Source organism: Xenia sp. Carnegie-2017, unplaced genomic scaffold, assembly GCF_021976095.1.
Source record: "Xenia sp. Carnegie-2017 unplaced genomic scaffold, XeniaSp_v1 HiC_scaffold_6, whole genome shotgun sequence".
Classification (NCBI taxonomy): Eukaryota; Metazoa; Cnidaria; class Anthozoa; order Malacalcyonacea; family Xeniidae; genus Xenia; species Xenia sp. Carnegie-2017.
In genome coordinates this window covers 319,653-347,272 of record NW_025813526.1, presented here as the reverse complement: position 1 = coordinate 347,272, position 27,620 = coordinate 319,653, and the positions used below count along the sequence as shown (strand labels likewise).

Below are 27,620 nucleotides of genomic sequence, written 5' to 3'. Positions count from 1 at the left end.
TGGAGTGATAAAAAGATCGAATTTTACTAAATACTTTTTCTTCTGCAGGCAGAAAATTACTCTTATACTTCAGGTACAAAATCAACCAAACGTCAATAATTCAAACCAATCAAGTTTCTTATTACATTATAAACAATGCGGCAGTATGCGCGATCGTCGTGAAGTAAATTATGTATCATTGCTTGATTCACACTCAATGCTTAACATTTTACACTAAAGAAGCGATATTTAAAGTAATTCTTCAGTCAGAGACCTGACGTTCATCATAGAAATATTCTCCAGTGTACGAGAGCGGATCAACAATGAAGGAAGACATTTGAGAAAGCTGAGACTGATGCTCGCCATTCTCGTCTTCCTCACAAAGCTCGGAATTCTCCAGGGTTTCGATTTTAAGACTGGAACTGCCTTCGACGAAGAACTTAGTGATGACTTCCTAAAAATAAACATTACAAGTAAACGGCTATAAAGTGTTCTTTCAGGTTGCCTTTCGAAAAAACTCTATACGTTGAAATAATTTTAAAAAATCTAAAGCATTGTCAATGTTGGGGATTTCAAATTGATCAACCAAGAGGCAGGTTATGACATCACACGTTATAGAATCGAAATTCTCCTTATGATACAGTTTTGCTGAAAAACTTCTAGATGCTGTACATGGGAAAGCAGAACGGGATGTTCGCCGAGAAAAGATGTTTCCATCCGGTATTTATATATGAGAGTTTTTTACACTACCACAAAGAGTACTGAGGAGGACAAATCAGCATAACACTTCTCCTAAGCCTTGAATTTCTATAGCTGTTTTCTTTAGCTGCATTATCATACAAATGTTAACATTGCAACGTGTTGACATCATCTTAACACAACAAATATTTCCATAGTTGGCAAACATATCACTTCGCTAGCAGCCCTCCGGTTAAGAGCGAGTGAGATTAAAACACAGATCTATGTTTTAGACAAAAAAATATTCTGCAATCTGTTTCCTAAATAATGATAAGAGTTTCACCACTGTCTGGCAATTATGCGGCAAAAGTTTACAGGATATCGTATATTGCCGAATGGGCTTATATTACCAGATATCGGATGCCGGTATCCGGATGTGGCAACGTCCATAGATGTAAGATCGACAAAGAGGACGTTTAAATGAATGGGAAATAGATGAGTTGTGAAGGGAACAAATATATGATCCAAAAATGACCTAGTTCATAATACATTACCTGGTTCTTTAATCCTTTCTTGCCTTGAGTCATGTAGGCAAATTTCCACATTGTTCGAATCAATAAATCCTTTACCTAGAAAATATAAACCTGTTACAGAAATCACGTCTTCTATACTGAAGTTGAAAAAACAGTACATGTTCAGAGGAAGAGTTCTTTTGAACTTGAAAGCCAAACATATGACAAATTAAAGAAGAATATATAATTAGTATTAAAGTAGATCACTCGAACACAGTCGAACACATGACTTAATTGTTGTGTTATACATAAATGTAGTTATGCCACATCAAAATCGAGCACATGAAGGAGAGACGTTTATCATCATGTACAAACTTTGTTATAAATTTGGAGTTGACATGGTGGTGGACAAACAAGATTTTCAAATATTTTTAGAAAGTTTTTCTATTGTTGGACGTTTTAAATACTCGCATGCACTAGCCTTCGCTCAATTTCAAAAAAAGTACAGCTCTGGATAACATTTGGGTATGATTTCTTGAAAAAATAATGCAAGCAGTATGTTTACTAGCAAAATAACATAGTGAACGTTCTTTTTGCCAGACAGAGCGCTGAGACAATACACAGATTCTCTCGGAAGTCATCATTATTATTAAACTAACAGTCATCACTCCAAAACTAACCTCGGTTACCAGTTGGCAATACTTATAACGCAACGAAGAGTTAAAGCGTGATTGTATCAGGGTAATCCTTTTCCAGCAGATAATTTCAAAAAATAAAGGAAAAAACACAATCCAAAAAACATCATCTTGTAAACTCAAAATTCCAGTTATAAAAGCACGAGACAAGATTCGAAGCAACCGGTCAATATACACGCATGGACAGTTTTGAACCTTGGTGTCGCAAAATTGCCTGGACCAAATCTCTTTTCTTCCGGGCTAATACAATTTGCAGTAATACAACCCTCCTCAACAAACAACTATCCAGTGCTGCCACTCGTAGGGGAAATCCCATACAGTAGAGGGATTTAGTGGTTTGTAGGTGGTAGGGGAAACCTACGGGGAAAACTGTAAAATGTAGGGGGTTGTAGGGAGAAAAGAAAATCGTTTAAAAATGAGCCTCATTTTTGCCCAAAATACTCTTTTCTTCCTATGTTCTCACCATTTAGCAAGTGATTGTAACAGAATCTTTCTTTTTGCACAATTTGCGACCATATATGGCAATAGAAGATCAGCAACTTTGCATAAACTCAGTGTGTCATTTGCGCCAGCTGCATGTCATTACTTCCTATGTCAAATTCTAACTTTGTCGTCTAGATGTTCTTAGTTTTCGATAAACCTTTTTAGTATGCATTTTTTAAAAACAGACTAAAAAATTCAATAGTCCGACCCAACGTAGGTATATAATAGGGGGATATGTTGTTGTGTAGGGGAAAAGTAGGGGAAAACAAGGAAAATCATAGTAGGGGGAAGTAGGGGGAAAATAAAGTTTTGGTAGGTGAAATGTGCATACACAGAGTGGCAGCACTGCAACTATCCAATATCACTAAATATATGTCTTGGAATGGCCTAATGCCATTCGTCGTTCTATTATGTGAAGGCTCCGAGAAAAACACGAAAGAAATACTTTCATCAATAATGATCCTCCAGTGTTAAGCAAACCCCAAGACTCACACTGCCGCAAAGTTTGGCTGAGGATTCCGTATTTAGGTAGGCAAGGGGAATCCTTAGTTAAAACACTAATAAGCAAATTACAACGTAATCCAAAAGAGCCAGTGAAATTTATAGTGATATACAAAACAAAGAAAGTATCATATTTCCTTCCCAAAAAAGACAAAATACCAACTATGGATCGCAGCAATTTAATTTATGAATTTACTTGTCCAGGCTGACAGTCATACATAGGTAGAACTAACAGAAGCCTTCTTACTAGACTAAATGAACACACAAAATCCGAACCCAACAAAAGCGCCATACATGACCATCTAACAAACTGCCATGACGCACAACACATATGATACAATTAATGACATAAATTCACCGCATTCTTTTTCCACCCATGATCTCATTCTTAATAACACTAACATTTTACACTGTCTTCATCATAACAATTCTAATGTTTTGCTTTTCCAAGAGGCGATTTATATACGTTTCAAAAAGCCTCAGCTAAATTCTGGACTAAAAGCTTATAAAGAACTATTTTTTCTTAATTTCATCGATGTAATTCTGGACAGTAACACCTCCTTTCATCGCCTTTCTTTCTTTTCATTGCTTACGTCATTTCCTTGTAGCACCTATTTAAGATCACGGATGCTTATAAATAATCACTTAGCTTGATAATGACTTTGAAATAAAGTCGAAATGTTGCTTTGAATCTTGTCTCTTGCTTTCATAACTCGAATCTTGAGTTTACAAGATGATGTTTTTTGGAGTGTGTTTATTACTGTATCTGGGTAAGGAACATAACTTGTAGTGATAGTTAGATTCATTAAAAAACACTTGTATTATATGTGATAAAACAAAATTTTTATTTTCATTGGTTTTTGTGGCCAAAAGATAGGTGACTCTGCACCGTTCGTCGCGTAAAAACAAGAATACATAGTTATTTTTAAACGTTTTCTTTGAATATTTGCTGAAATGTCGTCGTCAAAATATTCCTACACCATCTTAAATTTGTAGTGCAGTTTTTACGATTTGCTCAAAAAAACTTTATTCGGTATAATGAAAGCCATATCTTTAATGGTATGTTCTCTTTTTTACGTCACAAAAGTGCGAGAAGATTAACTATCAAGTAAAGGGTGTATATAAAAAAAACTAAACAGATAGGAAAGCGGCGTTAAAGTGTTAAGCGCTCAAGATCTGCAAAAACCTTTAATGGAATAGGTAGTTAGACTTCCAATGGATCATCTGACATTAAAGGGGAAGTCAGACCCCAAAAAAACTTTTTATCAAATGAAAGATTTTATTTTTACAAACCATATTCCAAAGTTTGAAAGCTCCAATCAAAATTATACCGGAGATATGAAACCACAAAATCATGAAATTTTGCTGTAAAAGCTGCAGCCATTGTATACATGCGAGCGAAGCCGCGATCGAGCAGCGGCTTCTGTTCTTGACGTCACTGCGCGGTAAGGAACTTTCAATCAACATCACATAACACATAATCATTTGTGAAAGCTCTCTGTATTTATCATTTTAAACTTGCTTAATAAATAACGTGATGGATACGAATGATTCATACGAATTTTCAAGTGATCACTCTGTTGTGAGTGATACATTTCCGGAAAATGAGCAAATAATGGCGTACGAAAACATGATTCAGCCTTACTCATATGAACCGGTTGAAACCGACTCGGGTAGCGACGCCGAAGACGATTCGCAAGGAACGAGTGCTGAGTCTTCAATTGAATCTGGCTCAAATAGACTTCAAGATAAGTACTGGTAATAGTTATCTACAAATATTTGATTTTTTTTTTCATTAAGTGTACGAAATATACGCCAAAGTCAAATCCGTAAATGACTCTTCTTTCAAGGTGTACATGCGGTCATTGTCAAATAATGGACAGACATGAAGAATGTATATGTTGCAAAGAGATTGCTGCTTGCAGGGATATTAATGAAGAGTCAGCTGAATTCGAGGGTATTGATGTTCCAGAATGTATCACTGACAACCCTGTATTCCAAAATTTATGTTTAAATTACTGGGTATTGAGATTGGCGTGGAGTCAATACAAGCAGCAGTATGGGAAAAGTGCTTTTGAAGGACCAGAGCATAAGAGGCAAAGGCATGTTGCTTACAGACAATTTGTAAGATGGTGTTGGGGAATTTTGGGAAAAGAAATAAGGAATACTTTGCCATCTTGTGCTGTTTGTTGTATTCGGGCATATTTCCCTCCACCTGGTCTAGAAGAAGATTTTGTATTTGAAGGTTTTGAATTTGCTGATGAGTGATGCAGGTATAGTTTCATTATTTTTTCTTGCCCATCCTTGACCTATGAGCATATATCACTTCCTCTTTACTTGGCTTGGGTACATTTACAATGTTTTTGGGAATGTTACTTAACCTTGCTGTTGGAATTTGATGGTCATATGAGGCAACATTTTCCATTAGGCTTTGCACAAAGGAAAATGATTTGTTCTCTGTTATTGGTTTGGCTATCCATTTATTACGGCCTTTTGGAAAAACTATTTTGTATCTGGAATTGCCATTTTCAACTGAGCTTGTTTTCTTTCAGTGTTTGAATTATGATCAATCACAGCCAATTGGGTTCTTGCAACCATGCCATTGTATGAAAAATGAAGGCGTTTTGGAACATATTTCAATAGTAATGAATGGTACACTTCCAGGTTGCCAGTGTGATGGAATTCTGTAAGTTTTGTTATGTCTTTCAACAATTTCTTGTTCAAAACAACATCTTCTAAGGCAATGTAGTCTGCAGACCCTGGTGTTAACCATTTCGTCTTTCTTTCTCTCCTCCTAGAAAGCTTCTCGTGTGAACACTTCCTAAAATACTTACCACTTTTCCATTGGTGTATGTTTATAACATGATTCAAAATAGACACCCACTTTTCACATAGAATATCAGCGTTTCCTTCACATGTTTGCGCACACCACCACAGATGGTTCGACACTGACTGAATCCACTTTTGAAGGGAAGCATGTTTTTTTGCTTTTTTGGTAAGCTTTTTTGTTATCCATTTAGATAAGTGCCATACATCATATTGGTGAATAATATGAGGATATTTTTCCGCAGCTCTGATGTTATTTGGATGTGGCGATCTGTGGTCAATGATCTAATTTGGATTTTTCACCCATGACATTATTCAAAGATCTCTGGCTACCTTCATTCTCCATTGCATTGGAAGAAGACACTTCAGATACCTGTATCAAAGAAAAATCAACAATTTTCCCACTGTTTTCTTCCATCAGCGTGTATGTGCCATACTTTGCATTGTGACCTGGACTATCACATCTTCCATCACCACATAAATCTATTGGTATGTCTGCCTTGGTATATTTTTCTATTATAGTTTTTTGCTGTTTTCTATAGGTGCTATTAATCACTGGAAAGACAATTTCATCCTGCATATTATAGAACTGGTCCTTGTTCACAAAACCTAAGTTCAAAGCATTTGCAAATTGCTTCAATGGCTCATATGTTGAACCAGTAAAGATTGTTGCTGCTGGTATCAAAACATTTCCAGCTGGTTTATTGTGCAACATAGGCTGTGACTTCCACTTGAAGATATGATTTTTATGGCAAATTGCCTTGTACATCACCATGCTACCCACTGTAGATTTTTCAATCTCACATATGGAAGAACAAAATTTGCATGATATGAACAACTCATCTAGCTTTCTTTCAAAAACAATGAATTTTCTCTCTGTGTTTTGCTTATCATCATCCGATTCATTGCTGGAACTTGGTGAAGAACACACATAATCTTCATCACTACCATCTGACAGATCACTTTCAGTTGAGCTTTTATCTATGGTATTCACAGTCTCCTCATGCTCTGAACAATTATCTTCCCCACATGATGCATTCTCAACCTGGGTGATGTCATGCATGATTGGTGGTATAACAACAGAAGCTAATGGTAGGTTTGACATTGAATGTGCACTATTGTTCATGGGACTAGAGGTTTTTGAAAAGTTACTGTATTTTATTTTTCTTCTTGGCTTTTTCCTCTGTGCCAGTGTCTGAACTCCAATACTGCGTGTTGAAATCTTTTCACACTGTGTTTCAGCATCAACACTACTTGGAGTATCACTATCACATAGTATTGCCACACTTCTTCCAGCTGAAGTATCTATTTCTGGCTCTATCTCAGTCATGGTCATGGACAATGTGAATGAAGAGTCTTCAGCATCACTGGGTTGTTCAAGCATACTGGCTAATTCCTGCACATTGTGGAATTTAGATTCATTTAATTAAAAATGTTTCAAGTGTAATGTTCAAAGAAAATTTTAATATAATGATCTCACTTATATATATCAATACATACTTATTCATGCTCAAGATAAATAATATCAAAATTATTCTGTAAAAATAACATTAATGGGCTACCTCTTGCATCGCTTTTCTTTTCTGCCTCTTACTTGAGGATTCCCGCTCTGGTTTACGCTTTAGAAAGGGGAATATTGAAGGGACACTGCCGGGTTTTAATGCTTTTTTTGCTTTCATTCCAAATAAATCTTTCAGGGAACCTTCAAAACAATCTGGCGTGAAATGCGCGCTGCACACATAGCATGAATTAGGTTTAGGCAAATTATCACGTCGAATTCGCTCTAGCCACATTTTACGAGTATATTGATCATTTGGCAAGCGATGGTAAGATATTTCACTTCCTTTGGTTTTTTTTGAACAATTAGTGCAACCGGGTACCATACAGTAAGGCATATTTATAAAGAAAGGAAAATAAATATCGAGAAAGAAATACGCATCGAAGACTTTGTGTTTGTTTTGTATATGAAATTTTGAGCGCTACCGCGCTCACCGCGCAGTGACGTCAAGAACGGAAACCGCTGCTCGATCGCGGCTTCACTCGCATGTATACAATGGCTGCAGCTTTTACAGCAAAATTTCATGATTTTGTGGTTTCATATCTCCGGTATAATTTTGATTGGAGCTTTCAAACTTTGGAATATGGTTTGTAAAAATAAAATCTTTCATTTGATAAAAAGTTTTTTTGGGGTCTGACTTCCCCTTTAAACTTTTAGCAAAAAATAACCATATTTAGAGTGAGAATTGTGTCAACAGGAAATACTTTTCAAATAGCTTGAGCACGAAAATGACAAAACTAAAAAGCAATTGGAACTCATAGGGTTAAAATATGGCACATGTTGTTCAAGCTTACAAACTTTCAGGAAATTTGACCAAACCGTGCACGAACGCTAAGCATCAAAATAGCACATTATTTTGCGGTTTCCCTTATTTATTGCCATTTTCTTTAAACCTTCATCAATTATTCATATTTGGATTAATTTAAAGCTTAAATTTATGTATAATTTATGAACATTAATAGAAGATGGCATTGAAAAACGAAATATTCAAAATAAGTTGCAATTTGAAAGTTAAGCGTTTGCGTATTAATCAATAAAATTTCCTAAAACCACTTGGCTTCCACAACATTTTAACCCTATGTGTTCTAAGTGCTTTTTAGCTGCATCAATTTCGTGCGCAAGCTATTTCAAAAGTGCTTCTCAGTAACACAATTTTTATTCTAAAAATTGTTGTTTTTGCAATAATTTTAATGTCAAACGAACCATTATAAGTTCCACTACCTCTTCCCAAAAAGATTTTTGCAAATCTTGCGCACTTATGACTTTGGCTACGCTTTCCAAAATGTTCAGTGTTTTTTGCTGTGTTTGTACAATGCAAATGTTCTTAAAATCCATTGACTATCTCAAGAAGTTATTTCACCAACCATAATATATGCACTTTGAGCTTCAGTACGAAAACATTTAGTTCTTTCTACGAAGTTTTTTTTAAAGAAAAATAGCGATAACAAATGTAACAAATTATTTATAACTACGCAATAAAGAATTTCACTTTACCCGCGTTATCTCAACGAAAACCTCGTAATTCAAAAAGTGCAACTAAATAAAAAGTGGTCTCACAATTTCTTTCTGTTCATAATAAGAAAAACATCCTGTAAAGACAATTAAAACTCGACCAAAGCTTCGTTTTGTTAATAAAACCCTAATGGTAAACAGACCTAAAACCATAATAGTAAGCAGAGTTTTGCAGAAGATTTCGTCACAAGATTTCGTCGAGATGAAAAACTTTTGTCAAAGAAGAATTTTCGTCGTGCTCATTAAAAATGTAAAGAAATGTGAAACATAAAATAATTAGCATTGACCAAAGCTTTGTGTATTCTTCAACGGTTAGTGTCAAAATAAGTAACAAATACGTGAATACCTTACTACGACTTATAAACATTGCTCTTGGATCTCTAATATCCTTGTGAAGGGATCTCAATTTCCCGCGAAGTCTCAAAACTATTTCCTATAAACAAACAATCCAAAAATAAATTTTTCCATGAACCGTGTACGCATACATCAAATAGTTTTATCGATTCTTGGTGTGTAAGATACGTCATGGATGCCATGTTGGATGATTTTTCTTTATTTATGCCATCCAACATGGCGAAAAGTCCACTGTTCAATCACTCAGATGGGAATGCTTGCACACCAAGGTTACAGCAACAAAACGCATTAAGTAAAGGCTAAGTTCAGACGCCACATAAACTTTATTTATACAAAGCTATGACGACAGACGATGTGTATAGTAGGTACGGGGAATATTTAATTTTAACTATGACAGGTCGTATTTAAAACTGGAATAAAGAAAAAACACACAAATAAAAAAACAAACTCTTCATAGGTATCTCATGATGATGTCAAAAAATGTCTATTTTCAAAAAACTCGTCGTTTACATTAAATGCGCATTAGCGATACTGCTTCAACGAAATTATTTTGGATGAGCTCGTCAACTCTCAACTGAAGTTCACGTATAAATTAGATAAGTATATCATTATTGTGGACGCAAACATGTAGCTATAAAGATGACATTTTTTATTTGCATAACATTTCTATTTAAGGGGGGAGGGTTGTACCTTTTGGAATAACGGTACTTCCGTCATTTATTCTTAACTATGCAAAATATCTTAACGTTCGATAAGGCCAAATGAGAACTGTTCAGAATTAACTTAATATTTCTATGACTTTATCACTCCCTAATTAAAAATTCAATACCTTTTCAGACAAAGTCAACTTCGACGCACCAACAACGATGTCCAAGAGCTCAACAAATGTGTATAACTCGTAGTAGTCAGTGTCTTCACTTACGACGATGTTCGACACAAGTGATTCTAGCGCTTTAAGCAACTGAAATTATTCGAAAACTACAAGTCTATATCGAAAACTTTATACAAAAAATGTCTATTTTAAAATTTCAAATGATCAGTAGTTACTCTATGTTTTACGATTTTTTATTTTTTTTTATTTAGCAGTCCAAAGCGATATTTTTTGATTTCCTGCCTGAGCGGGAATGATAGTTTTCGCAATGTATTTATCTACGAAGTGAATTGTAAATTATAAAATTGATTTGAAAGCGATGTAAATTGTTGAAAGAGTAAGCAAAGTGTATTCAGACGGTAGTTATCATAGCAAGAGTGAATTTTACTATATAGACGAAGCGAAGTTTGTAGAAAACAATCCAATTTTAGTCTCAATATCAAGTTGCATATGGCCATCGGCCATTCTACAACGCGAATTTCTTCATAATAAAAATAAAAAAAGTTAATATGCTATTCACCATTTAGGTCGATCCGTACTTAAAAAATGTTTTCCGTACGGACCTCCCAACCGGTAAATAACATGTATATATTTTGACATTTATTGTAAATAATTTTATTTTTGTAAGAGCTTATTAGTTTCATTATTTTAAAGACAAGGCAAACAACGACAGTTGAGGCTAAACACACAGCATTCGTCAGATTTCAGTTAATAAGTTTTTGTTATATCCTAATTTTCAAAGAGGAAACTAAAAACAACGTAAATAAACGAAATATTTACTTTCCCAAAAGAATATATAAATAAAAGAATGAAAAAATTGGAAAAAACTTTGGAAAAATCTCCGCGCTAGATAACACGCTGACCAAAGTCGAGCAAAGGTCGCATTTTAACGTAATGACGAACTTGTTTTTTGTATTGTCTATTGGTCAATAACTTAATAACTCATTCTTTTGAGCTACTTACGAGGAAACAGTTCAATTCCTTTACTCTCAAACGACGCACTCTCGACCAATGAAAAATGAACTTTGAAAATTGGTAAGAAACAATCGCTTTTGACGCATTAAAATGAAAAGATATTGTGCTCTAAAGAGCTGATCTTATATCCTGCTAGTCGAACTTCTTGGCCCAGGTCCGTAGCTACAACGTTAACTAGGAGTGGGGTGAGGTGGGGTCGGCTGATTTTTCGTACATTTAACTGACTTCGACTTATTTCATTTGAAAGCAAATTCGCAATGAAAAGAACTCAGTGGAGAAAAACTGAATATACAAATATACACCGCACCAAAAAATTACTTGATCAATTAGTATATCAGGAATGCAAAAAAATTCATGCCTTAAAACATTTTGCCATTTCCCATTCCATCTGCCCTCTTAGGTTCATGAGTGCAAAAGGTCCATAAAACGATTAACTATTCCAACCTCAATCGCCACTCGAGGCTTTAACAGAAATCAAGCTATTTCATTGACATTAAATCAAAATCATTACCTCTAAATAATTCGTTATGGAACCATCCTTGTTTGCCTCACAAAGAACGCAAACATTACTATCAACTACTTCGTCCTTCTTCAAAAGGGAAGACAACGTTTGTATTGCTGCATATCGCTTCACATCGCGTCCTCGCATTGAATAAGGTTGAAGTCTGATAATCCGCAGCTTTTTCTGATGATGTGCGTTGATATGGGTGATAAGAGAGGAAATTTTCAGCACCTAAGATAAGAAATAAAAAAACTTATTGTATGTGATTATTAGAATGAAAGAGTGAAAAGTGAAAATGAAGAGTGAAAATTACACGACGAACAATGCACACTGGAAATACAGATCGGTAGCTAATGAGCGATACACCGCAGAGAAATAACAGAACATGCGCTAGTTTTGAGTTTTTCAAGATTTGGATTGATTCTATGCATACGCTACTGGGAAAACAAAGTCTATGGAGAAAACAAAATTTACATTGCATAATTTTTACTATAACTTTCTATTTTCATCACATCTTTAGGATATGTATATTGATGGCCCAAAAATTTAAATGTTTGATTGACAGTTTATAACGCATTATTTCAAAGTGGATACTTGAGAAAGGAATCCTACATATTAATTCTTTAACTAAATTCAAAACAAGTTAAAATCATTACAGATGCAGTCTTGCAGACATCTGTGCTTTTCAACACGTAGCCTTGCCTATCTTTACTTTTCCGGGCAGGAAAATCTAAATTGCACAAAGCTCCGCCAACTTACAACAAAATGTGCTTGCTATTGTCGCAAATAATGTAGGTAATTCAAACTTAAGATTGGCTGTTATGCACAATGTTGTTCGAATCTTTTCTGCAAAATTTCTGACTTTCACGGTTCTGCTCGTACGCAGACATGAGCACGAGTGACTTCCGGTCGGAGATTTTGTAATTTCTTAAGCTGCAACAACATAACCAACACGTGAGAACGTAAATAAGATTTTTGATTATAAAATTTGTAAATCTTTAATTGATAATCTAATTTACAGCCCTTGTGATTTATCGACAATGCGTGAAGCGAATATTGGCAAGCAAATCGTCGAGAAAATACTAGTAGGTAGAACCAGTAGCGTAGCCTACATGCAGGTTTACTTCCGCTATGTAAATTTTAAACAATTACATACCATTACTAATTTCTTTAGAAATGTATTGTTCTCACGGGCAGTTAACGCAAAAATGTTTACAAATTGAGAGTAAAAAGTGGGGCTGGCAACGATAATGGGGAGAACAATGTTACAAAACGTTTCAGTTTGTGATTTGCACGAGGTGACAGCCGTACGTTGAACAGATATAATATTATTAAATAACACAATCAAAACTCGTGCTCTGATTGGTCGATGCCCGTGTTCCAATCAGGACTTCCACACACGGAAAAGAAAACTACAGTCGTGAGAACTTCAAACATACCTTAAAACAAAGACGAATTTTTGCTTAAATTGATTTAGAGTTAATTTACAAAAGCGGAGAAAATACCAAACGCAAACTAAATTTAAATGAAGGAATAAAAAATGGTTTTCAGAATCAGACAGTTTTCATCTCTTAATGTTTTGACATTACTTCCTAAGAATAATTTGTATTCTCGCACAAGGAGCTCACCTCGTCTGGCCATAGTTTAGATGAAATGGCGTCATACGAAGCCCGGAGACAAGTCTTGATGTCATGAATGGATAACTCCATTCGAGAGTCAAGAGCAAGAGAATACAATAGAGCAAATAAGTATTCAATATCTTGTGTTGAATATTCTTGTGGATAACGGTTCATACAGAGGGTGACAACTTGAACAAATCGAGTGAGGTTCGAGAGAGGAAAAAATGAAGATTCCAGACGTTCACTAAAAAATAACGAAAAACTAGACATTAACAAAATTAAAAAGAGACATACGAGGATATGTCTTGGGGGGGGGGGATGTTTCACATCGCAAAACATAAAAATATATTACAAAGAAAATGGCTTAGCACAAATACATACGATAATAGCTAGTAAATGTAATATAAATAGTAAGAAGTATAAAAAAACGGAGTGATTAACTGCAGTTTATGGTCTTACACAAAATCCGTTGAATTTAAAATAACATGCAACACGTTCGAATAATTATATCTACTTACTCAGAACGATTTTTTTCTGGGCTTGAATTCAAGTCGGACACCATTTCGAACTGAACAAATTCGTTATTCTCGAATAATGAATGGAAATCGAATCCATAATTTTGAAAAACCTTTACTATGTCCTGAATACTTGGTACCCAAGAAAGTTTCTGAAAGAGAAGAGTTACTTTTTTAAAAAACGACGAAATAACTGCTTATTAACATTGAACAAAAAGAAAACATAAATAAAGTACAAAGCAAAAGTTCGTCCCAGTCTAAGTGCCGAGACTGCAAATACTCTAGACTCATATGTTTACTTCAATTTGGCGAATAATACAACACTATCACCTAAGAATGTGCATTTCCCAATAATATCGCTAATCGTGCCTTCACTGGCGGATTGACGCCTCGCCCCAACAGAAATACCTTAAGAATGAAGAGAGTATCCGGGTTTTTCTTTTCATCAAGGAAGACCTTCATTGAGCTATGACCTAAAGAACTCAAACTGACATAGAGCACGAAAGCTGTACCTTGTTTTCCTTCACATGTAAAATAGACCACATCACATTGTAGCTTGCTCTGACAGTGTGAGAATCCAAATGATAGCACATGACATGAAGTATCCATTGTAAGGCAGCAGGGGGACAGGTTTTCGTCAAGAAGTAGTTAGTCAACCAATTTCCACACATCAGTTCATGGATTTCGACGTCACATTTATCATACAAAAACTCTGTGAACTTGTCCAATTTGGACGCGTTAACTTTGGGAAACGGTTGGCAACAACCATTTTTATACTAGGAATAGAATGAAAGCTCAACGACGTTAGAACAACCACAACAACCTCATTTTAAAGACCTTACTAACCGAGCGCAAGATCTTCACTGAGAAATATTAGACGAAGATGATTTTGTACTATTTGAGCCTTTAAGGAAGGGTGGGCAACTTCTCCAGTCGGCGGGCCAGATTTAGGAAAATGAAGTTATTGGTGGGCCGGATTATTACATGAATAATATTCAATATCTTAATCACAGATATAGGCGGATACAGTCGGCGGGCAAGTCAAAATCCCTACAGGGGCCGGACCCAGCCCGCGGGCCGTATGTTGCCCACCCCTACTTTAAGCGATGTTTGTACAGAAAAAAACAACAGTAGTCCGATATTTCTCGGTAAGGACCTAGTAAGCAAGGTTAATAAAATGGTTAATTACATGGCATCAATTGACCGGAAAGGAAACTTTTCTCTAGGAAACTTTTCTTTTGCAAAGGTCGACTTTTACTCGACCAGATTTCGTCAGTAAAAATAGATCGTCTAAAATTGTATCGTCTGGAAAATATAGCTCGCTTTGAAGTGTTTTTCATCGGACTCAAATTCGTACATGGTTTTTTCTTGCTTTTCGTGTCACACAAAACATTTGCCGTTGGCTTTACGACATTTGTTCACATTCATTTGTACAATCAATCTATTACGGGAAAGTAATTGAGAGCCAAAAATGTTTCTGAGCCAATCAAAGCGCGCTGTTCCACCGGGAATGATTTTAGATGTTCTTTTTATGTTTCCCAAACGACCTGCAGTTAACTCATCATGTACGAGCGCACACATTTGACCACAATCACAATGGTCAATTTATGATTAAGGCCCTTTTCAAACGTCGAACTTTACATGTGCCGCATGCATGGATTTTCATCACATTATCTTTTGTCTCTTATCATTATCATTATCTTTCGTCTTTAATGCATTCGGCACACGTAAAGCTCGACGTTTGAAACGGTTCTAAGCAACCATGTCCATTTTAATTTGCTTCGCTCAAAATCCAAAGAGACCTCACCAAGTAAAGAGCTACTTTTTAAAAAGTTGCTCACTTTAGTTAATCCAGAGACTCTTGGGAACATATCAAAATATTCGTCTGATTCGTTAGAAAATCCATTATCGATGGTCTGATATTGCTCAAGTTCTTTTTGATGTTTCGGCAACAGATCTTTATCATCATCTAAATCAAAAAGAAAGTACTCATGAATGCAAAGGTTAAATGATATGTATGACCATTACCAATGACTTCCAAAGTCCTTAAGTAGTACACATTCTCGAGAATTATGCAAAGAAGCCTGATACTTATACTAAACAATTATTGGATGACGTTTAGCATGATAACAAGATGTGTTCAGACGGAAGTATAAATGTTATCTACCGAAGCGAAGATTTGTTTTATTATTCACTTCGCCTAACTGAAATTTTGTTAAAACTGATCAAAGCAAAACATTTTCAAAACTTCGTTAATTTGTTCTTGTCAAAAAGTTTTTTTCAAGTTCCTCACGTTTAAATATGCGTAAATATGTTCAAAACCAGCTTCATCGCTTCTTTAGTGTTTTCGGCACCATCTTTACTCAAAAGCTTTCGCATATCGTTTTTAGAAACTGTGTCATAACTCGCTATTATTTGATTTTTTTCAAAACCTGCTTTTCATGGCGTCAACAATTGTGGAAATTATTATTTGTTCATAACACGTCACACTTACAGATATCAAGAATTATTTGCAGGTAGTTGGCCAATCAAAACCGACATTGTTTACATATGTTTGCTGATGAGGATCGTCCAGGTTAGTAGAGTCCTGAGAAGAACTGTTAGTGTTGATGTTGACTGATGTTTCGACAACCTTAGCGGTAGTCATCTTCGGAGTCAAGTGAGGAGTAAACGTCAGGTTATTTGTTATCTGTGTGTACAGGAAACGTGTGGGTGTGTGGGTTTCGATTGTGTATTGTTATCGTGGATTAGTCTAAAGTAATGTGCTAGTTGCTTGTTTGTTTGTATTGTGAACGAGTCGTTTGTAAGGTGCCGGTAATTGTTGTGATCTATCTAGGGAGTTTTGTTCTAAGTTGGTAAACCAGCTTTCCAATGTAAGCCATTGTCTATAGTCAGTACTGTAAATAATACATTTTGCCGAGCCTGAGTTAATGTTGTGCTTTGTGATTCGGTTATGTTCGGCAATGTGATTGGTTTATCTTGTTTCTTTGTAGCTCGTTTGTGTATGTTCAGTATGTCTTATGTTTCAGTTCCTGCCCGTCTCCCGGATATAGGAAGCGCGACAGTCGGAGCAGTTTATGTTTAAGTTCCTGCCCGTCTTCCGGATATAGGAAGCGCGACAGTCGGAGCAGTTTATTTTGTAAACTGCACCTTGTCGTTCGTTGGGTTGTTCTTTGTCCTTGATGTTCGTTACTTGTCGTAACGTTGTGATTGGTTTATGTGCGACACGTATGTTGTATTGTCGTAAGATACGCGAGATAGTCTCAGACGTACCTTTGATGTAAGGTATCGTTGCTGTTGTCACTGAGTTGTTCGTTTCGATTGTTTCATTGCAAGTTTGAGATATTTATTTTCGTTGTGCAGAGCGTCCGGACGCGTATCTCACTACGGGACTTAAGGCTAGCAAAGAATTACAACTCTTTTCTTAAATTATAACATTCATTCTACCAGTCGGGTCGGCAGTTTCAATTCAACCTTTTGAAATACTACACCTCTTCAACCTCTGCCTTTGGAAATATCACACAATTTAATTTCTATTGCTTACTTCCGTTTACTTATTTCATGCGTTGTAAATATATAAGTGTATGTATGGTTTTAAATATTATTCTGTCTGAGGATGACTTTGAAATAAAGTCGAAAATTTACAGTTTACTTCTCGTCTTGTTTTGATTCATATTTTGCAATCTCAATATGTCTTGCTTCTTCGGATTTTGTTTTATATTATTATTATTCAATATGTAAATAATGTCGATTTAGATTGGTCAACTACAAACAGCAGCTACAAGGTATCTGCTTTTACCAGTGTTCATATTTTTGTCCAGAAACGAGTTGCAAACGATGAGCTGTTGACTCAGTTCACAAAGGAAATCTATTAATACTTACGCCAGCCATTGTAATTGACTTGTTCATAATAACGTCACTTTTCCAGCTTTGAAATGTTTTATTTAATTTTGATTGGCTCTTATATTAATACTTTGTTTGACTTACCAGTCAGAAGCAATTTTAAAAAGAAATTTCTAAAGCTTTAAGGGCAAGGTCCGAGACACGATGAACAAGATCCGAAGTAATGATTTCATACAAAATGCAACAATTTAAAGAAAACGGAACCGAGAAGAAATAGACGAAAGAAGCAGAACAAAGCAGTATTGCTATAGCACTTACCGAGGTCGTCATTTAAGAAATCCTTCTCAAGGTTCACATTTTTACCTAAAACATACAAGATACGACATGTTGTTTAGGGCACTGAATAACAATAAGATACGACATGTTCTTAAGGTTACTGTACGATATATAAACACACAATGATATAGTATTTTAGCAAAATAAGCCGGGACACATTTGAGCAGGTTTCAATGAAATAATAAGATTAAATCCCTCCTCTATCTTTATATTTTGTTTTAAATGTATTCCGCTAGTGTAAAAATGCAATGTTGCAAGAGGCCTTAAAAAATGATCCATTAGATGTGGTAGGGTCGATCAGGTTTAATTAGAACATTCCTATATGGTTCGTGCTTCTGTAAGTTGTACCTTAAAAAGCTACACATTTCGATATCGAATAGGTGAATAGAAAACGGAAAGAAGCGCTTCCTAGAGGTCGTCATATGCAAATATTGCCAACAAAATTTCGAACCAACGCACATCAATCGTTAATTGTACATATGAAGCGTGGGGGACTAACTAACATTTATATAATACAGATAGAAAGGCCAACTTCATTAGCAATAGTTGATTTGCTTAAAGCCCTTTTAACACGACATAAACTAAACTGGATTCAACCCAGATTAAAATTATCCCGGGTTTAACCGAGGTTAATTTTTTGCGTGTAAACACCACTAACCCAGGTTTAATCTGGCTTAAATGTTAAACCTTGGGATCGTAGTGTTTACACGCAAAAAATAAACCTAGATTAAACCTGGGTTAAACACAGGTTAGTTTATGTTGTTTGAAAAGGGCTTAAGACCTGGGGCCAGTTGCACGAAACCTGGATAGCGCTATCCATTGGATAGCGAAAATTTTCAAACTTGTAGAAAAGGTGCTTATATTTTTCTCACGAAAAAGAAATTTTGTAATCATGAAACAATATTTTATTTCAGTGATTGCACAGTTCAAATCGTGCATTTTTCTCTTATAAGAGGTTTTATGAACGTCCGAAAAAATTTGCTATCCATTGGATAACGCTATCCAGTCTCCGTGCAACCAGCCCCTGCTTCACACGAGTGAAACATGCATAAGCACAGACTGAGACAAAAGATTAAACGAAGACAATCGACGAAGCATTTAACACAACCATTGACATAAGCGCAAACAATAGATGAGCAAACGATTTCAATAAAACTCTCGATTTCTTTGTCTTTGTAAACCTCTAAAGCAGCGTTTTGTTGTTCATGCTTATGATACAAGTTTGAACCAGGCCTAGGGGTTTGTTTATATGATCCCGGTCAAGCGGGACGAGATGCTCGTCGAGATTACCAAGTAAAAATGCTATTAGCTAGCTTAAGTCACGTGCTAGGATGTGATTGGCTAACAAAATACACAAGCAATGGCTGATTAATTTTGTTGAAATTATGTTATCGAAGACGTAGTACAAATAAACGTTTGAAAAACGGGTTTTTTCTTTTCCTTTTGCTTAAATACGTCAACTGCTTCAACTACGCCTTCCTACTTAATGTCTTCAACTGTCCATTCACGGACAATTTCGGGCAAATACGGAAATAATTTCTCCGTTCATTTGTAATTCAACAAGAAATTTCTTTGACGTCAATTCCGTGCGTATGTCCTCCTATAGATCATAGCTCTCGACCAATGAAATTGCTCAAATTTATATAGTTAGTATATAAAAATTTACACTTGTTTCAGACTTACACATTTCAATATGGTGTTGCATATCCAGCTGCATTTTGGCAATATCTTTTTGTTTCTGGGCTAACTTTGGTTTCTCCCGAAGTAGTTTATGGACTGAATACTTCGACGTCACCGCAACTTGTTTAGATAGGGCGATGTATGGACTGACTGGGGTGAGCGGACTACCTGGAAAAAGAAGCAAAGAGGTTTTAAGATTTTCTTCCGAATGGTATCCGAAAAAAAAACAGGTATTTCCACGCTATAGTGTTTTTTGACTTCTAACTTTTACAGTTTTGGATCGCTTGGAAAAATTTGGCTTTGATATTTTTGCGTGTTTAAATAAAGTACAATATTACGTTATGATAAGTGTTTAGATGGCCTGATTCAAACATTTGGGAATGTTGATCAAGTTAAGAAAGCGGAGCAAAACACTCGTCTTCAGCTCGTGTTTTATGCACTTTTCTAGACTCTCCCTTATTTCCCATGTGGGTGGATCAGTCCATTCAAATGCGGGAACCTTTACGGCATTATTTACTACCAAACGCTGATTACTCCTTTTGATATGTTGTAAAGATGTTGTCTCAAACCACGAAATCAGTTTGCTTCAGAAATATCAACACAATCTTGCAAATAAATAAATAGAAACGCACGATTTACCTGAAATTGGAGTGGTTGACTTTGCTGGAGTTTTCACGTCTGGCTCAAATTTTATATTGCGAAGAAAACTGGCCGGTTTTAAAAGTTCATCGTCACTTGAGCTGTCATCATCATTCCTGCATTCTTCCTTTCCGCTGTCCAATTCATAACCTAAATGTGTATGATAAAGTTGTAGAGAGGGGAGAGTGAGTCAACATGACAGCCCCAGATCATTTATAATGTGTAAGGTAATGTTGTAGAGAGGGAAGAGTGAGTTAACAAGTCATTTATATTTAATACAGTTGACATGCGCAGAGTTCACATAGAACATCCCAGATCATTTATAATGTGTATAGTAGAATGTATGAGTTAAACTATTTTTTCAATAATAGCTTGGAAGAAAACATTTTACAGCATTATTGTACCAATAACCTATTCAGGACATTTGATTTTTTTGCGTGTTGACATGTTTATTGTTAAAGAATGGGTGTCAACCAAGATGCACTGCGCGTTAATCACAACGTGGCGGCCATTTTAAGGGTCGAGAAAATAGCGGGTTTTGTTATTGTAGTACATGCAACTTGAACAAGCGATAATGTTTAATGTAAAATAGAGTTTTTAATCAATGTTTTTTGCGAAATTTTCAGATAAATTAGACGGCGTGTTGACGCAATTGAATTAAGTGTGCCGCAAGCTCAAAAAGTAACGATGTATACATTAACAAGAGCGCGAAATGCACCTTAGTTGACACATTATTAAGTACGCAATATGATAATGACGTCACACCAAAACATACAAGTGCAAGCTCCCTGAGCAGATCCAAACACTTTCGAAAATGTAAACACGCAAACAGACGGCGAGGATATGCGAGGAACGCTTAAAATAAATTGATATTTTCGCTTATGCAGTCATAGATCTTCACTTAGTAATATTATCATGAAGTGCACTGCTTAACATATATAGCCAGTACACGAAGGTGTATGTTGAGAATATAGCAACAGGCTTCGCGGCATTAATGTTACCATTTTGCTTGTGGATAATTGCTGGACTCTAAGTTATTTGATTGAATTAAAGATTCATGGAAATATATTACAGAAGCCCTCTTTGTATCCATAAAACTTACTTTGTGTGGTTTATATAAATTTTCCGTGTTTGGAACAATTCGCTTTGTTTATAGTAATAGTTGAACAGTTGCTAGAGTAATCAAAGTACACCATGTATCCTGGATGTCAATCATGCCCCGGTCAAAATTTTTCGAGCTCTTTTTTTCGTCGCCATTTGCTTTGTACCGAAAGGTAAATAAAATGAAGGTTTACACACACTGTCAGCGAAGAAAAAGTTACCAAAACAACACTTGAGTTCGTAATTAGAATCATCGAAACTACAATATTATCAACATAACAAAAAGTCCCACGAGAAGGTGAGTAAAATTCCCTTTGCCTACCGGACTAAAAAAATTACAAGAAAAACCCGAGAATGTCCACTGTTCCCAGAGAAAAAATAGTGAAATTATTTGATGTCTTCAGAGTGAATATTTCAAGATGATCATATAATTAGGAGGAAAAGAATTTCTTGATAAGTTTAACCAAATCAAATTCTTTAATTTTCAGAATAAGAATATTCGTTACCTTGCGTTACGTCTTCGACCACTTTATCTTCCTCTCCTTTCGAGCATTCCATCTTTATATGATTAATGTTACTTTTATTCGTTGGGTCAGTTGAATGGATGTTTTGATGAGAATTATCATCAGAGTCAGATGAGCTTGAATTTAAATTTCCACACAAATTTTGAGTGTCACGCTTGTTGTCGTTCTCCTTTTTATCGTTGTGTGTTTTTGTATCCTTGTCATTTCTAATTATCTTCTCCTTTTCATTATTGGAAGAACCAAATACATGATCATTATTAATTTCAGAAACATCCGATTCCACAGTATACATACTTTCGCTTAAAGATTGACTATCCACCTCCTTTCTAGTTATCTTTTTCTTTTCATTATTGGAAGAACCAGATACATGAGCAATATTAATTGCAGTAACACCCGATTCATCTGTATGTATATTTTCATTTAGAGATTGACCATCCTTATAATTCCTAGTTATTTTCTCCCTTTCATCATTAGAACAATCAGATACATGATCATTACTATTGTCAGTAGCATCCGATTCATCTGTATGTATAGTCTCATTTTGAGACTGACCATCTTCGGCAAAACTTTTCGATCTACATTTATCGTTCATGAAGAAGTTATTATTTTTTTCCGGACGAGAAATCGTCGACAAAGTCTTCCTTCTTTGAGTAATAATGTTTTCTAAATCGTCTTGAAAAGTATCTTCATTAGACTTATTTCCCTTCAAACATATCGTGTTTGTGCTTTCAGAATTTGACACATGAAATAAACGTTTTTTCACTTGATTTGATCTTCTTAAACTACTATGGATACTTGTATCGTTCTGATTGTCTTGTCCACTGGAAGCATGATAATTTCTGGGCATTTTTGTATCACTGTCCATACTTTTCTTTGGATGAACTGATTTCATGGGTAAATCAGAGTGAAAAATATCGGGAATTGAAACAACAGCATTCAATTCTTTTCCTTTGATTACAAAAAAAATTATAATAAATTTTTTATTCACTAAACAGAAAAGGGCGGGATCCTAACTTTTCCTGAGATCTAATTGGCTGTAGCAGCGCACGGAATTTTACGATATCTCACCACAGGCCGTAACCTTAAGCTGAGTACTTGAGCAAAGAGTTTCTTCTATTGTTTTCTTTTGTTTTGTTTTATATTGCTTTGTTCTGTTTTGTTTTGTTTGGCAATAGAAATTATCAGCGAACTTTTGATTGTACAATAATTTATTTTAAGAGAATTTCGAGTTTTTCAAAGCAAATCATTAGCAAAGTTTTTATTGTTTTCTTTGCCGCCATTGTTAATTTGACTGCACAATTTAGTAAAAGGCAATTATGTTTGTTACAGGCAAGTTACACAAAACGCAAAATTTACCGTTAGGCTCGGTCAGGATGGTAAATATTTCCCTCGATCTCAAAAACAAGCTTCTGTCTGGGGCCTCACGCTCTTTTTAAAACATCGGGAAAATATTTACCCATCCGGATGTCGTAGCCCGTAAACAGCACATACATATAATTTTACTCCGTTCAAACCTGTTCAAACCATTGCAATGAGCAACGTTCGAGCTCTAAACCTATAACAATACTTCATCTATCACAAAGACAGATTACATAAAAATGAAACGTCAAAATAAATTGTAAACATCGTTTATGCCTGTACATAAACAGAGACAGGCACTTGGCAAAATATAGGGCAGGGGGGAGGACCTGTTAAACGAGTAAAATGGTGGTGCTCAAAAATCGATGCTCCAATGATAATTTAACTGAAACCAATAAACTCAAAGCCGTAAATAAATATCTTGAATTATCAACTTAGTCGGAATTCTTACTAAAAGTACTGCCTTTTGCCTAGTCCCAGTCAATGTTGTGCTTTGTGATTCGGTGATGTTCAGCAATGTGATTAGTTTTGTCTTGTTTCTTAGTAGCTCGTTTGTGTTCAGTAAGTCTTATGTTTAAGCTCCTGACAGTTTCCCCAGGTAAGAGGCGTGGCAGTTTGAGCAGTTTATTTTGTAAACTGCACATTGTCTTTCGTTGGGTTGTTCTATGTCCTTTATGTTCGTTAGTACTTGTCGTAACGTTGTGATTGCTTTATTTGCGACACGTATGTTGTATGGTCGTAAGATACGCGAGATAGTCTCAGACGTACCTTTGATGTAAGGTATCGTTGTTGTTGTCACTGAGTTGTTCGCTTCGTTGGGTTCGTTGGGTTTGTAAGTGTTGCGTTTGATAAAGTCAGAGTTGTAGTTGTTTTTGTCAAAGACACGTTTGAGATAGTTGATTTCATTGTGAACAGCGTCCGGTGAATCACATATGATTTGTGTACGTCTTGTTAATGTTCTGATTGTGGTGGCTTTGTGTGATGTAGGGTTGTAAGATGATTGGTCTAGTAGTCGGTCAGTATGTGTTGGCTTGCGATAAACTGTTGTTCGTAGTTTTTGATTGTCATGTTTTACCAAACAGTCGAGAAAAGGAAGAGTTCCGTTTTCTTCGACATCTTTGGTAAATTGTATGTGGCTGTTCTGTTTGTTGATGTGAGTGTGAAAGTCATCAATCTCGTCTGCATGTAGTGCTGTGATTGTGTCATCTACGTAGCGGAACCAAAAAGGTAGTGCATGTTTGTAAGTCGTGAGCGCCCGTTCATCCATAGATTTTCAATTTCAGCAACTACAACAGAAACGGGTGAGCCCATTGCTGTTCCATGTAATTGTTTCTCGAGTAGCTCCATAATGTCTTCTGTCGGTAATGGCAGTACGTACGTGGTGTTTGTAATGAGGGCTTTAAGTGGAATACTGGTGAACAGTGATTTCACATCAAAAGACACTAGTATATAGTTGTCCGGTATTTGTATAGTGCTCAGTTTTTTAATGAAAGTTCCTGCTGCCTAAATTTTAGTTGTCCAATTTAGGTTGCGTCTACACTATACCGGATTCGCTCATCACGAAATCTTCATTTCCTTTAAAAGGGATAACCGTTTGGAGTAAAAGCTTATTGCATTCATAGATTTAGTCTCTATGATTGTGTTTCTGACGTTGAATAATTTCACTGCCTTTTAATAAAAAGAAAATTTTATCTGCAACATTGGAATTCGGTATAGTGTAAAAATGCTTTAGACTATACTGGACAGCAGATACAGAAAAAGGTTTCATGAGCAGGGTATGCAATAAACTATAGAAAAATTGTACACGAAAATTGTATACGAGGGATTACCTGGGTTTCTCCGAAAGAACTTGGTGATTGGAGGTGTCCTAAAATACAAAGCAAAAATTATTCAACATTCAGTTCAAAGTATGGAAAAATGGCCAAATCCATCAAATCCAGTGGCGGCGGAGCGTTGATAATTAAGGGGGGAGCTATATTCATATATTTATATGTTATATTCGTAAACACAATTGATTTCAATAGAAACTAATAAAGTAAAACATGCATACATGAATAATATACCCCCTCCCAATTATCAATGTTTCGCCACCCTAGCTCAAATCACACCTACACGTAACATAATTATGATGTTCACTAATAAAATAAATTAATAAACTTTAAATTAAACTGTACCCGTACAGGAGACTCATTAAACGTTCTTGTGAGTGCTGAGTTATATGATAGGTAGGAATCCTTAAATTAAAGTTGTGGAGATCAAAGTTTAGAAGTATTCCTTTAGTCATGCCCAGGTATCTCTCTAGAAATCTCATGCCTAGAGGATGATTCCCCACACACACAATATTTCATAAAGTGTCTGCCATTGTGTCCCGATTTCAAAAAATTATTTAAATGGTTGCTTTTTGTACTACAAACCGGCTTGTCTTTTACTGATTTTTTATAATTACGGAAGTGGATCACATAAATGATGAAAATCATAAGCTAATCAAATATTTACAACACTTAATTAATTACATAATTTCAATGAAAATAAAATGAAAATCGGATGGCAAAGTTTTAACACATGACTTTATTTATTGGTATTTTTGACAATACTGTTTGATTGGAGACTCTAACTCGTTAAGTGATAAGGTATAGAAAAGGATCTTAAATACAATAAATATTCATCTATCATAAGAGAAACTCTTTTTATAACAGTAATATAAAAAAATTACTTGGGATGAAAAAAAAGGAGGTAATGCAACTATAGAATATTAACTATGAAATAACAACAATAAAACACATGCGCTGAGCAGGGCAAATTTAAGCAGACTTTAGCTTTTATCTAGATTCAATTTACAATAAAGGCATCATGGAAACACTATACTTTAATGTGGAAATTAATTTTGAATCCGACAAAAGAATATCTGCAATCATTCTTGTAAAGCATCATTTTAAGGATGTAATTTACCAGAATTTTAAGTCATATAATAGAGAGATTAATTTATTGTCATTTCTATGTAAATTGACTAGGCATCTATTCTGATTGGTCTATTGCTATATTTCCTTTAGCCTGTGCAAACTGGTACAAGCTAAATCAATTATTTAATCACAGCTGATTTGCACGTGTAGTAAAATGCAAGTTTTTACCCATAACTGCTGTTTCATCTAAACAACATTACATCACAAATTATTTAACTTAACACAGTTGGAATATTCAGGATTGATGATTAAGAGCAATATTCATGTTAATATTCTGTTTACTTCAATAAATGACAGTTTTCTAGGTAGACAGACGGACATTAAACATTTATCAAGTATTATTTGATATTTGAATAATAATACAAATTTATTTTGAATAGCTTCCTTCAATTTTTACAATGGAAACTGCAAATTAAAGAGTAAACATAATTAGAAGACTTAAAGAAGCATTTTGAACTTAATAACAATATTCATTATGACACAGCAAGTTTAACTTTGTATAATATCATATTGCTATTTTGAAAAAGATAAAATTTACTCGATTTATCGATATCAAAGTTCCTTACAAGCAAAAGACATTCTACTCCTACTCTCACTCGCTCAGTGAACTTTCATCTCGACAGTGTCATGAGAAGATATATAGTATACGATTGGTAAAATTATACCTACCCTTTCAAAGATTTATGAAGTTTTGATTTCCTTTTCATAGTATTCAATCCCAAACCACGAGCCGTAAGTAGAATAAAGAAGGATTAAGATGACAATAATTCTTGTTCTTTCTCTTTCGTATTGCCAAATATTCCCTCCAATATTCCCGCCAGAATTCGACATAAACACAACACAACCCGGGCACCCCAAGTGACGCTAAGTACTGTCAGATAAATTACGAGCCCGAAAGTTAGTCATTTCGTTTAAAATGCACATGAATGATAATTTAGGGTAAAATATCGCACTTTCAAATAGAAGTTTCTCACAAACGATTCTGGCATGTATTGCCACCATTGAGTTCAATAAGACCTGGAAGGGAAAGGGGGCCTGGACCCCGTGGTCAAAAAACTACCGTGAAATTGGCACCACATTGGGCACCACATTGAACACAACATTCATCACAACAATCATCACCACATTCAACTAAAATTTATCATTCAAAATGATAAATCGAAAAATCGTCTTTAAAACACGTTTTCCATCAAATACAAAAGTAAAAAACAATTCTTAACTGTTTATTACTATTTTAAAGTCCTTAACCATCACAAAAAATGTATAAAAGTAAAGAAATTGAAGAAAACACTAAGATTTATATTACAGTGTGCTTTCCATTCCTCTTAATTAGCCTATCATTTAAAACTACACGGTAGAATTTTTTTAACTTGACCAGAATATAGATAATTATATTGTATAAAATATATCCAAAATCTGAAGGTGGCACAAAAAAATAAGTTGTAGAAAATCATCGACAAAGTCGGGTGACACTTAATATAATCTTATATAATTAACTTCCTATACCCATGTAATTTTTCAAACAAAGGCCTATAAATAAAAAACTACAAGGTAGAATTTTTTTAAAATTAGCTATATTGTAGATATTCTTATTCTCT

General features: G+C 35.2%; 2 protein-coding genes and 1 long non-coding RNA gene across 5 annotated transcripts; 2 read left to right on the top strand and 1 right to left on the bottom strand.

Annotated features, from left to right (window-relative positions):
* LOC124457703 (SMC5-SMC6 complex localization factor protein 2-like) lies at positions 1–27,066 on the bottom strand. The gene is made up of 15 exons (XM_047007902.1): positions 26,692–27,066; positions 24,892–24,929; positions 21,686–22,651; positions 20,079–20,228; positions 19,443–19,607; positions 17,742–17,786; positions 15,422–15,549; positions 14,093–14,356; positions 13,584–13,732; positions 13,075–13,309; positions 11,456–11,677; positions 9,928–10,059; positions 9,091–9,177; positions 1,212–1,286; positions 1–433 (listed from the first exon to the last, which is right to left on the bottom strand). The coding sequence occupies exons 1-15, from the start codon at positions 26,727–26,729 to the stop codon at positions 242–244; spliced, it is 2,886 nt and encodes a 961-aa protein (XP_046863858.1). The 5' UTR covers positions 26,730–27,066; the 3' UTR covers positions 1–241.
* LOC124457705 lies at positions 4,304–5,968 on the top strand. 3 transcript variants are annotated; one of them, XR_006952741.1, is made up of 4 exons: positions 4,304–4,606; positions 4,699–5,121; positions 5,401–5,534; positions 5,869–5,910. XR_006952741.1 is itself a non-coding variant. In XM_047007904.1 (2 exons), the coding sequence occupies exons 1-2, from the start codon at positions 4,386–4,388 to the stop codon at positions 5,114–5,116; spliced, it is 639 nt and encodes a 212-aa protein (XP_046863860.1). In that variant the 5' UTR covers positions 4,304–4,385; the 3' UTR covers positions 5,117–5,348. The 3 variants fall into 3 exon arrangements, 1 of the variants encoding a protein (XP_046863860.1); XR_006952742.1 differs by lacking the exons at positions 4,304–4,606; positions 5,869–5,910 and adding exons at positions 5,744–5,843; positions 5,920–5,968 and having other exon boundaries at positions 5,094–5,121; XM_047007904.1 differs by lacking the exons at positions 5,401–5,534; positions 5,869–5,910 and having other exon boundaries at positions 4,699–5,348.
* Positions 6,720–7,232, top strand: LOC124457706. The gene is made up of 2 exons (XR_006952743.1): positions 6,720–6,766; positions 6,917–7,232. It is a non-coding gene; the product is annotated as an uncharacterized LOC124457706 (long non-coding RNA).
* Positions 27,067–27,620: the final 554 nt, after the last annotated feature.